General features: G+C 33.3%; 1 protein-coding gene across 1 annotated transcript; it reads left to right on the forward strand.

The window, feature by feature from the left end:
• Positions 1-8,889: 8,889 nt before the first annotated feature.
• LOC127788739 (galactolipase DONGLE, chloroplastic) lies at positions 8,890-10,349 on the forward strand. Its single transcript, XM_052317334.1, has 2 exons — positions 8,890-9,585; positions 9,708-10,349. Exons 1-2 carry the CDS (start codon positions 8,890-8,892, stop codon positions 10,347-10,349), a joined length of 1,338 nt encoding a protein of 445 aa, XP_052173294.1.
• Positions 10,350-13,562: the final 3,213 nt, after the last annotated feature.

The following is a 13,562-nucleotide window of genomic DNA, read 5'->3' on the forward strand; positions in this document are numbered from 1 at the left end:
CACGATTTTTAAATGTAAGATGATGGGCAATTTTTTAAATGAAACCATAGTCTAAAGTCACTTAATTCATTATCGAATAAGAAGCTTGATCTAAACAATTTTCTTGTTCAATAAGCTGCAAGCACGTAACATCCGCATTTAAAACGTTGTGGGTTTGAGTTGTATTGCCATGCATGCTTAAACTTATAACTTAAAACTTAATCATGATGTTGGGTCATTAATTAGTGTCACAAAACTATTTCTCATATTTAAAAAGAATTGGGTTTCAACGAATTCATGATTTCTTTTTTTACACCCACCCAAATGACTAAGGATATATACCATGGTGATGTCAACACAATGGATTTAGTATGCATATTAGAGAACCAACCCCCCCCCCCCCCCCCCCCCCCCCCCGGGCGAAGTAGTGGCCTTGACCATCTAGAGGTATTCAACCATGATTTTCAATAAAATTATATATATGAATTTGGAAGAAATACGCACAGTATTTTTGAGATCTAAGATAATTATATATAGAAAGTACCCTTAATGTTTAAGAAAAATAGACTGTTCTTGACCATTCATACTATCATGTATCCTTGCTCGATATTTAGATTTGTTTAAATACTAAAAATACTTCTTGTTTTTCGAAGATGGTGACTCAACAACGAATGAACCCAACATCTCACTTCTTATCAATAGAAAGAAAAAAAAAAAAAAAAAGACTCGCATCGCAAATTTATACTTTTAGAGTTTGTAATCACAAGATGTTTTCAATGGTAGTGGCGTCATAAACCAATGGAAATATAAATTCAGAAGAGAAGGCTAATATGAACCTTATTTTTATTTTTTTTTTTATTTTCTTCAAATTTGGGATAGAGAAGAAAGAGAGTGGTAGATTGAGGAGGGAGAAAGTAAGGATATTTTGGTTATTTCATCTATTTTCAAATGGTAAAAGAGACTATTATTTATTTTCAACCCATGAGAGTCAATCTTTGCAATTAAAGAAAATCTCAAGAGTAAAATGAAGAAATTGATATAACTAGTTGAGAATGTATTGTAATGGGAGGATCAAAATTAACCCTAGTTGTCTATTGAGGAGTTAAACGAGGGTTACTTCCATCGCTATATAAATTATTTTTGAATTTTAAGTATTTTATATAAGAAGAAATTTTCTTTTCCTTAATTTTATTCTTTCTTGTTTTAGTTTCTTTAAATTTTGCAATAACTTTATGATAAATTTCGTCTAATTTGTAGTTTGGATGAGATAACTCAAATACTATATATCAATCGATTAAGATTAAATAAAAGTAGAGGTGAATATCACCTTGACATCTTAAAAACAACATTGATTGAACTTGAATCACTTTTCATTTGTTATTGAACAATGACCATTAATTCATTAAAGTTTATTATCTAAAAGAATAGTTTCTTAAAGTTCCTAATTCACTTGTCTCCCTTCTCTTTGCCCTTCTCCCTCTTCTTTCTTGGCAATTGGCAAACTATCTCTCATTCCTTCTCTAGCAACAATGAGCAGCAACGACTTCCCTTTTTTTTATGTTCACAAGATATCCCCTCGTTTACTCATTGATCTTTTTTCTATAGTTCTTCCTCTTATGTTCGCTGCAACCAGAGCTTGAATAATTTGTCCTAGTTGGTTCACCTAAGTTTGTATTATGTGCATTTGCAACACACGTGGTGGTAAAGAGGGCTAGTCTCTCGATGGTCATGAGTGTTGCCTTTAGGGGTATATAATTTGGTTGTTAAGGGTGGTTGTTTGCCTATTTTATCTCACAAATGGACGGATCGTGATAAGTAATATAGTGATTAATAGAGTATCGTACCCACGAGGACTAACTTTTGATGTTTATTCTAACTAATTTAACCTTAACTTAACACACACATTTGTATATCTATTAACAATGACTTCAATTGTAATGAAGACTAATTTACTAATAAAAGATGCAACTAGAACAATTTCTTCGATTCAAAACTCACAAGGCTAAGGCACTAGGGTTTGTGAATCCACCGTCGGCCTTCTATGATTCAATTGTTCATTATTCGAATCTTGCTATTCCTTATCTTAGGTTGAAAATCGATAATCCAATTACAATCAAAAGTCTCTCTCGATGGTTATTCGGTTATATATATATATATATATATATATGAGATTAGCTATCTCTAGTCAACCTTCGAACATATAAACATGCATTTAATCATAGTGATCATTACAAAATGATTTCACAGGACATAACAGTATCTTTACCTATTACAGGACCCTACGTTATTTGCTACCATGTCTAATTCGTATTGAATCTTTCGAAAGCAATATAAATCACAAATACGTTTCAATGGTGATCAAGCATCAAAACGACATTATAAACATAACAAACAATCAACCCGAATGAATAAGGAAATAGTAAACTGAGTAACTTTAAATCAAACCATTAGAAGTCGAGGTTTCATCATTCACCTTAACTATAAACACTTAGCAATGCATTCTTACAATCAAAAGAAAAAAAAAAAAAGAGTCAGAGTCTATAGCAGAGATTGAGAAAGAAAAAGAGAAAGAGAAATATAGTTTGCCTTCTTTCACCCCCTTCAATCTTCCGTTGGCTCATTTTTCATCAAAAACTCCCTCAAAACTCCAAGATAGAGCCTTTATATAGCCATCCCTAGGGTTTTTAAGTCGTGCTCAATGAAAACTCTCGTTCTCCATTGAATTAAACGGAGATGGGTCGAAATCGCGCTTTGAATTAAAGTTCAAAACTCTACCGCGGTCCTACCGCGGTATGCTTGTTGCAGCAGATCCGTGAGCTCCAGAAAATAATTTCTAAAGCGGTCTTATAGCTGTATTCAAGACTGTGAGCTACAAAAAATAATTTTTACAGCGGTTCTACAGCGAAATGCATATTGTTATAGGCTACTAAATTTCTTCCTTAGCCTCTTGGTTCTTCGCCTTCCATTTTTCACTATTGTTCTACTTTTACTTTCTCCACCTCATTTCGAGTTGATAGCTGACCATGCCTTCAAGTTTTATTTCCACTCCTATAATGCACCGAAATTGTTCCTTTTTGTTCCATGTACACTTTGCATGTAATGTGTACCTATATTGACAATATTGAGCCCAAAATGAGTAGTAATCATAATCATTGAATACTTAAATGTTAAGTTTGGACAACTAAATAAAAGTGCAAAATATACCGATCAGTGGTCGAGGGCTAGGCGAGGGTGGTTGAGGAAAACTATAACGAGGTTGGGACGAAGCTTAGAGTTACCTAATGTTTAATTGTGGGTAACCCCATCGAGTTACTAACTAATTTGATATACAGGTGATAGCGATTTGGCCCTACTATACACGTGTCAACGTGAAACGAGCTTTAATATCTAGATAAAAGCAATCCACCATTCAATGACTTACATTAAAGGTCACCATACACAGCCAATTTGTTTCAAGATCTCGACTCAATATTCTTAGGGTTAGAAAAGCAAGAACTATGTTTGGTTGGCCATTTGGAGCAAATCCATGCACATATATATGTGTATATATATAATCATTAATTAAATATATATGAACTTAATTTTCTTAAAATGTGAACATCAGCCCAAATCCATCTTATATATATATACTTCAGCATATGAATAAACCAATAATAATTAATGCTGAAGAGACAAAGTTAAGGACAAATAAATGATTAATAATAATGCCTGGCTGCTGCCATGCAACAAACCCACCCTCCTGATTATTTTCATGTCATGTGATTCTCGTAGTCATAATTAATTCAACTAAACTCTTAGCTTCTAACCAAATAATATGCCGATGCTCCACTTCAAGGCATGCATGGACACATGGTACCACCCAACCCATAATTGCCATTAATTGTGCCCACCATATATGTATATGCTAGTAAAGAGTCTGGCACGAGTTGGGTCGTGTTCATATTTGTGGGTCGGGTGGGATGACTCAATAAGACATATGAGACGGGTAAGAGATGATTTAAATTCGGGCAAATTCATATTTTTATTTTTGTATTTTTTTATGTACCAATTTAAATTTTTTATTGTACAGAAGTTAAGTTGACTCGAAAATACAAGTACGTGGATGTAATTAAAATAATGAAAAATTCGAGTTACCACATAAAAAAATTATCAAAATATAGAAGTTAAATTGATTCAAAAATTTAAGTTTAAGGACATAATTAGAACAATCTGGACTAGGTACTTCTAGAGAATAACAAATCTCGACTTGCCACATGTCCCTATCCTTAACCAATAAGGCAATGAAATGTGTCCTCTTATTCAAACTAGGTTCAAGAGATAAGTTAACAGATTTAACTCCCAGATTTCAATGTGAAATGATAAAAAAATGGATGAAAAATTCTCTATTATCCTAATCCGAACCAATGAAGCATCCATTATCGTAACTGAAAGTAAATTGAGACGTTATCTACACTACGTACAATGTCACGTCACATTAAAAAAAATTCATGTCAGTTAGACACGTTAGATTATATTTAATATACAAATATTACATTTGATAAATTAAAAAAGGCCAAATTTAATATTAAAAAAATACCTAAATTCCATAAAAAAAACCCTAAAATATTCAAAAATTTGAATGACCTAAATTTTATTAAAAAAAAAAAAAGCCTAAAAATTTCATAAAAAATACCTAAAAATAATCAAAAAGGCATAATTTTTTTAATTGTTAAAAGGGCTTTTTGTGTGTATTAACCCAAAAAAATACAAAATTATGAATGCAAATATTTCGCCAAAAGTTCACAAAAAAATGCAGTTAATAATTCTTTTAGGTGTGAAGACGTTCTATTAATAATTCTACATAGGTATGTTTTGAAAAATGATATTATGTTGTTTTGCAACAATTAACATTTAAAATATTAATTGAAAAATAATTGTTTTTAAAATTTGAATTTAATAAATAAATTGAGAAGGAATAAAAACTTGAGATCATTTGAAATTTTAGAATATATATATATATATATATATATATATAAAGAGAGAGAGAATTGTTGGTCACAATTAGGCTTCGAAGAGGAGGTAGAAGCTAAATTATTAAAGTCAGTGTTCTGATAATTAGAGTAGACTAATTGAAATTCAAATCAACAATCAAAAAACTAGTCCTATTCATGTAAAACATCGTGGTCGATTTTGAATATTTAATTGACTAAAGGTCGAGTGATATTTGAGTGAAAAGAATTTTGAATTGATCTAAAATTTAATTTATGAAAGCACCAAGCGAAAGCTATTTCTTGAGGCCACGATTGCCATCTATTAAATATAGTCTTAATTTTTAGGGCACGATGGTCACCTATTAAATAGAGTCTTATTTAGTCTATCTGTAGAATTCATTGTGAATAGATTTATAAAATATTAGACGACAAAAACTAAAATCCACATCTTACTTAAAAAAAAAAAATAATGAAAAGAATTTCTTACCTTATCAAATGAACATATGGTTGTAAGACATACAATCACAATTAAAAGTTGCTTGACAACATGTCTAATTAGCAATGTTTTGAGAATCAACTCGAATTAGGGATCAACAAATGGGAATTGGCCAAGAGCTAGTTTGAGTCGTGGCAAAATATCATTTGCTAAAAAATTGGTCAATTATTTTACAAGAATTGTGGTTGAATAGTTGAACCGAGCTAGTTGAACTAGTTAAAATTTTTATTTTTATTTTTATTTTTATTTGTATTTTTATATATTAAAAAATATAATAATAATTTAAAATATTTAAAATGAGTTAATTTATATTATTTAAAATACCATATATCCTTTTGTTAAAATATGAATAATTTGTTGCTTAATTTTTCATTTGTAATTTAAATATTTTTTTATTTTGCTTTCATCATAAATTTATGTTATTATTATTGTATAATTTTTTTAATTGTATGATAGTTAATGTTAATATATCTTAAATTTATTAATTCTTATGTGATATGTAAGTTCTATTTTTTAAAAATTTTATATCATAATAATTTGAAAATAAATTAATTTGATAGTTTAACATGGAGGAACCCAACCTCGTTAGTGACATGCAAGTCAACAATGTCACGTAATGGTAATTAATATTATATAGTTAAAAATAAATTAAGATTTTGTATTCAAATGTCTCAAAAGCTTTTAATCTGATAATTTTAAGATAAATAATCTAGCTAGAAAACGAAATTCGATAGCAACATTAAGTTTTGATGTACAAAAACATTGAAACGATGTTGCTTTAGTATTTTCAAAACGTTTTTATCTTGAAATGTTAAGAAATACAAAAGAAATGTTTTCGAGTCATTTTTGTAATTTTGAAAACGGTATAAGATAATTTTAGAATATTGAAAAACATTATAAACACGTTTTTAATTCACGACCATATTAAAAATGAAAGCAATTTCATCTTTATTGTCTCAACGACCACATTAGAAATAGAAGTAATTTATATTTATTTTTATTTGAATAGATAATAAAATTTATATTTATATATGATTGAGTAATTTTTTTTATATTTTTATATTAAAATTATATTTATAAAAGAAAACCATTATGTTTTTTTATTTACTTTTTTTTCTCAGTTTTATTTATTACCTGTTTTAAAAATATCATTTTTTTCATTTTTATTTTGCGTAGTATCTGTTTTCTATTTTCATTTATGTGCAATCTAGATTGTAGGTTGACACTTAATTTTGATATTTATAGAATTAATAGTATTTTTTAATAAATTAATAATATATTTTTTAATTTATTAATTATTTTTTAAAATTATAAATTTTACCATACGTAAAAAGTATTTATAGTTTTAAAAAATAAATATTGTTTATTATATAAAAGTGGAGTTAAAAAAAATTTAAAAAAATTACCCGTACCCATCGTGGTGGTAATTTTGTAGATTGGGAGCTTTTTTTTTGACAAATTTGTCTTTCCGACAATAAATGTGACTTAAACTAAATATTTTTTAACAAATAGAAAGTTTTTTCACGATGAGAAGAAAAGAAAAATAAAAAAGAAAAAGAAAAATAAACATAAACAAAAACACACATTTTGTGGGAGCAGTGACGGCGCAGACCAGACCAGACAGACCACAACCGTTTGCCGCGTTGAATTTCTCAACCTCTGAAGAAGAGGAATAATCTGCTACGGCTAGTACCACATTAATCCTTGCTATCCACCAACCATTTCTTTTTTTATTTTCTTTTTCTTAATCACTAGCCCCGACCCCAAACCCCATTATCTACCTCATACCCTATCTTAGTTTGGTGTGGGGTGTGATGTGTGGTGGGGGCACCCAAAGCCCGATCCTTTCTACGAAAATATTTTAAATATTTATAGAATAAATAATATTTTATTTATGAATATATGTGTAGAGATGAGACGGATCAAAACACATGATGAATCTATTGAGAAAATAAATATCATTTTCATCCCAACTCTAATCGAAAAACAATAAGAGATTCTTTGAACTTGATTGAATTAACAATTTTGACCCTATCCCAATCAATGTGCGGTGGAGTTGGCTCCCCAAACATTTAGGTCATTTTGCCAACTCTATTGGTCATCTAACATTTTTCATTAATTTATTAGGGTCGACACTAATTTTTTTTAAAAAAAAAATGAAAAATCTCCCAAGTAATAGGAAAGTTAACCCAATTTTATGGAATCAAATTGTCCTTTTGGGTTTGTTGGAAAAGGACAAAAATAAAAATTCAATATTAATTTTATAAAAACATTAAATATATATACTAGCTACTTTATTATTTCATTATATGATATGTTGTACATATAGGTCCTATATATTATAAAATATAGATTATATTATATTAATATATATAGTATGTTTATGATAAAGTAAATATTATATAATTATCAATGCTTAATTGTTTTATACTGCCACTGTCGGACGCGACTGTTTGCCTTCAGCCATCGTCAACGAGTGCTCCGCCTTGGTCTAGCTAGCTCGCTATCGACGAACGTCTCTGCTCAAGGCGACTGCCACAAATCGGTTGATCATCCTCATATTTATTATTCGTAATTTTTCTCAAATTTGAATTTTTATGTGATTAATAATTTAATTATGATTTATTTTTAATTTAATTTTTTAATATTAATAAATGTCTATTATGCACATAAAACTTTTTTCATATAGATATATATATATATTAAACATATATAATGATCTTTTAAGTCCCCAATAATAAGATTGCCATCAATATTAAACATTGGTGGAAAAGTAACAAGTATATGGGATTCAATTAGTAAACTAAATATATTAATTAGTAGCCATCTCATCTCAAAGTGTACTTATATAGCCGAAGAAAACCAACATTCTCTCCATATAAAAACATGATCTTGGGGAATCAATTCATCAAATCTGAAGAAATTAGATGAATATATATTAATGTCATCATCATAATTAAAATGTGGGGTATTGAGAACCACCCTCAAAGTGATGTCCCAAACACGGTGTTGCAGTTACTACAGAGAGAGAGAGAGAGAGAGAGAGAGAGATGTATTCACAGCTTTGAAGTCAACCAGAAGGTGCAGAAGCAATGGAAAGCATAAAACAAAGATTAAAAAAAAGGGAAATGCGAAAAGGAAGCCCCAAAGGTGAAATATTTTATGTGTTTGCATCAGTTTTCAACAGCCGCAACATGGCAAAATCCAATAGTGCCCCGGCCGACCAAATCAGATGGCAAACGTTGAGGTTTGAAAAATCCTGGTCAAACCCTCGCCAAACATGCCCTTAGCTCTTCATTTCATTGTCCCCATCACGAGGAAACTCTCTCTCTCTCTCTCTCTCTCTGTCCATTTTTCTCGCCCACACCCCGTATAGTGTATATATATAGCTTCTCCACTCTCTCTACTCTCCCTCGTGCTCTCTCTCTCTATCTCTCTCTGTCCATGGCTTCGTCATCAGTGGCTATGAACCTTAACCCTAATATGAATCCTCTGAAAGAAAACTGGGTGGATGCATTTTCCGGCCAATTTTCCTTCTCCGTGGGGAAAGCAGTGACCATGAAAAGAAAGAGAAAACCCACTTCCGTTAATGGGAGATTGGCGGTTTCTTCAGTGGTAAACGCACCAGAAGCTGTTTCAGCCAAGATGGTGTCCAGACCAAGCTCAACGTTAAGCCGTGTTTGGAGGGAAATTCAGGGTTCCAACAACTGGGAAGATTTGCTCGAGCCCCTGGACCCTCTTCTCCGGCAGGAGATCATCCGGTACGGCGAGTTTGTCGCCGCCTGTTACAAGGCCTTTGACCTCGACCCGGCCTCAAAGCGATACTTGAACTGCAAGTATGGCAAGAAGAACATGCTGAGAGAAGTTGGCTTGGTAAATTCAGGTTATGAAGTTACCAAGTACATCTACGCAACCCCTGATATCAATATCAGCATTCCCAATATCCAGAATGGCTCTTGCTGCGGCCGCTGGATAGGATACGCCGCGGTTGCTTCGGATGAAGAGGCTAGGAGGCTCGGTCGGAGAGATATCCTCATCACATTCCGGGGAACAGTCACCAACCCGGAATGGATCGCCAACTTCATGAGCTCCCTGACCCCGGCCCGACTCGACCCTCACAACCCTCGTCCGGAAGTGAAGGTGCGTCGAGATTAGGGTAAAATGAAATTTGTATTATATTACAGATATACTTCAGATCATTCCATGTACGTCAATGACGAAGTTTTATTTGTTTTGGTTCCCGTGTTTCTTCCATTAACCAGGTGGAGGCTGGGTTTCTCAGCCTTTACACATCGGACGAGGGCAACAAATTCGGCCTCGGAAGCTGCCGCGAGCAGCTTCTTTACGAGGTTTCCCGCTTGTTGAACAAGTACAAAAACGAGGAAATAAGCATAACCTTAGCCGGGCACAGCATGGGGAGTTCACTGGCTCTACTACTAGCTTATGATATTGCAGAGCTTGGATTGAATAGGGTTGATTCAAGGCAAGAAATCCCAGTTACGGTGTTCTCATTTGCAGGCCCGAGAGTGGGAAATTGGGGCTTCAAACACCGCTGCGAGGAACTGGGCGTCAAAGTTCTTAGAATTGCCAACGTTAATGACCCCATTACGAAGCTCCCCGGCGTGGTGTTCAATGAGAATTTTAGGGTTTTTGGGGACTCCTGCTATGCTCATGTGGGCGTGGAGTTAGCCCTAGATTTTTTCAAGATGAAAAACCCGTCCTGTGTACATGATCTGGAAACCTATATTAGCTTGCTAAGATGCCCGGGTAATGATCGAACACCAAGAATCGAAAGCAGAGAAGGTCTGGACTTTGTCAGTAAAGCGAAGGAGCTGCTCCTGGTTGCCCAGAACTTCAACACCTTGCCATGGATAAGTTATGCTTGCACCATATGGTTAGCATGATCCAATCTGAGAAAGGCCATGTTCCCAGCTAGGTAGGCAGTTAATATATATGTATGTATGTATGTGTGAATATATAGCATCTTGTACATGCTTTTTGGAACGGTTAACAACAGACATATATATGACCTTTGTAACCTCTAGAACTTAAAGGGATGGATCACGTTGGCGGCGCAAAATTAGCTTAATTCTCAGTGTTCTATCATACGATCAAAGTTTGAAACTTTCAAAAGCAAGATATATGTGACGCATGCATGTACTATAGTATATTCCCGATTAACCATGTGTGATGTGTATTACAAGGAAGCTGAAACCGAGGGCACTTGGAGCCAGAACTCTAATTCATGCAGTGAAGTAAGAATATATAGAACCGTTTATATTACCTTAACAAGAAGAAAAAAACACAAAAAAATAAGGGTTTGTATTACGTTCACTCTACATATTTGAAGTCAATTGGAGAAACTGGCTGGCAAATTAACACAAAAACAGCATTGCCCAGCAAGAGGGCATGCACCTGCTGGCATAGAAGCCAAGGCCAAGAGCTCGTAGGAGCCACGGGGAGGGAGAGAACAGCCAACCCTCCAACAGACACTACCTAGACATGGCCGGCGCTTGGTTTAGCTTGAACTGTATGCGGTTAATTAATTATAAGCTCTACAGCTTGATGACGGATTTATGTTGTAAATTTTAGATTTTGAGGGTATTTTAGTTTACTACTTGAAAAACTATAGGGATTGTTTACTTGCAGAGAATGTTTTATGTTTTTCATCATCTCCAGTTTTCATCTCTATTTTTATATTTTTTTTTTTTACAAAAAATTAGAGAAAAATGAAAAAAATGAGTTCACTTTTGTCAAATATGAAACCAGTTTTAGTTTTTAATTAAAAATGAAAAACGTATTCAAAATTAGGAAATTTTTTACCTGGAAACATTAATTGAAAATAGACAAATCAAAAATGAAAACATTAATTAATTGATAAATTCATGATAATTTATCAAAAACAACTACCAAATAAATGCATTCATGCAGGGACGAACGGCGGTGAAGCTAAGGAGGCGAATCACGACGGTGACGGATCTGTGTCAAATTGGTGGCAAAAGGTCTGTGAAGCTAATTAAGAGGAAAGGTCGGTTACTCACAGTGGTGACGATTGACGACAGATCTCCAACGATCGGAGAATTAAGGATCTGCCACGATTGACGACAACGAGTCAGCGAAGCTGATCGAAGAGGAACGATCGCTAGAGGAAGTTGAAGTATCTGCAATGATTAGCAACAGTCGTGAAACAGACGATGGCTCATTGGCGAGAAATATATATATATGCAATGATCGATGGTGGCAAAGGAGCTGCGAATCTGAGAATGAGAGGTTGATAAATTAAGGAAGAGGAGCACACGACAACTGTGGACGATGAAGACAGAAGCAATGGTCAATGACGCTCGGCACGACAACGATGGACGTGAAGAAGAGGATTGCAAGAAGAAGACGTACGTGAAGAAAGACTTTTTTGATTTTGTGAAGAAGCTAGATTCGATCTTGGGACATTTCAAGGTGTTTTCCCTTTGGAAAAACTTTGGAAAACATGGTAAATATTATTAGCAAAAGAAAACATCATAAAAACATCTAATTTAAAAAAAAAATCAATTTAAACACAATTTCTAAATATTTTCTATTCGTGTAAATTTTTTTTTTTTTTTTTTTAGAAAACTACTCTAGATAGAGAGTGCTAGCTTTTGAAAGAAAAAAGAAATATTGAAAGAGTTTATAAACTAATTAAATAGCTTCCCAAGTTAACCAAACAAATAATTAAAAAAGAAATATAATTAAGTTGTTGTTATATGGAGGTTATTAGCTCCTTTGACTAGCAAAAACATTGAACCAATCGTATCACTTGTCTTCTCAACTCAAAATACTTTTATTTATTTATTTATTTATTGTTTGAAAATGAATTGATCTCAAAAAAAGAGAGAGATCACAGACTAAACCTATATAACTAGCGAAAGCCAATATATAGATCGAGTAGCAAAAAACGAACATATAAAATTGATCAAAGAGAAAAAGCAAACAAAGCCAGCATCAGAGGCCACAGGTCAGGGGGCACAAGGACATTATATTGTGGACACAAGGCTTACAAAGTAGCTTGGAACACCCAATATTATGAAAGGGAGAAATCATGACCTAGAAAGGCCACAGTACGTACAAAAAGCAAAGAAAACCACTTTACAGGTTTTCCCAATTAAGAACCAACTAAATAGAAGCCAAAGAAGGTTGCTTAACATTCCAAGAGGACTATATATAAAGCCCTAAACACAAAATCAGAATAGAAGAAGGAAACAAAAAGGCACCTAATGCTAGAAACATAAACTACGTACGTAAAGCAAACATAGTACATCAACAAATTAACACCAAAGCTCAACCATGCATAAAGGAAAACCCTAGAAGATCAGCTAATGATATATAGCTAATTAAGTAGATATGGGATGTGGCACTATCTTCTTTTGCATTGACATCATCAATTTCATCAACATCAACCCGCAAAAGCACCCAAGAGGAGAGATCGGGCTAGTGATATATATATATATAACCACCATTGAAACAAAGAGAAAAGAGGGAACGCATGGATTCTCTTCCCCTAGATCCCAAATCCTATCCGAAAATTGAGATCCAATATATTGATTTCAAAGTGAAAGGGCTTAAAAACCAAGAGCGAGTAGTTGTAAAACAGGGGACAGGTTAGGGGAAAGAGTAAATCAAGGGTAAAAGGTGAGGGATGACCATTGACAAGGTGAAATGTGAGAAAGAGCTATTGAAATTAGGAGGAGGTTAGGTAGCGATAATGGAAGAGGCTTAATAACCTAAGAGCCACAAAGGAAATCGTCATGGAATCCATCTCATTAATAAGATGGCCAATTGCCACAAGGCTTCAACCACCATATTGGAAGATATAAAAGGGCTCAAGTTTGACTGTAAGGCCAGGACTACTATCATTTATGCAATGATTTACCCATATGGCATTAGCTTGATTTTCTTGGCACAAGTAAAATGATTGTTTACAAACATTAGATGGCTGATTGGATAGAGGACCATTAGGTGATAGCTTAATTTCGAGAAGAGATTTGCTTATTTATGATCGATACAGTATCTTAAATAGAGCCATAATTTCGTGTTCCCTTATTAAAGAGACCCCTTTATGAAATGATTCTTCTAAACGGATT

The sequence above is a fragment of the Diospyros lotus genome, chromosome 13 (genome assembly GCF_014633365.1).
Source record: "Diospyros lotus cultivar Yz01 chromosome 13, ASM1463336v1, whole genome shotgun sequence".
NCBI lineage: Eukaryota > Viridiplantae > Streptophyta > Magnoliopsida > Ericales > Ebenaceae > Diospyros > Diospyros lotus.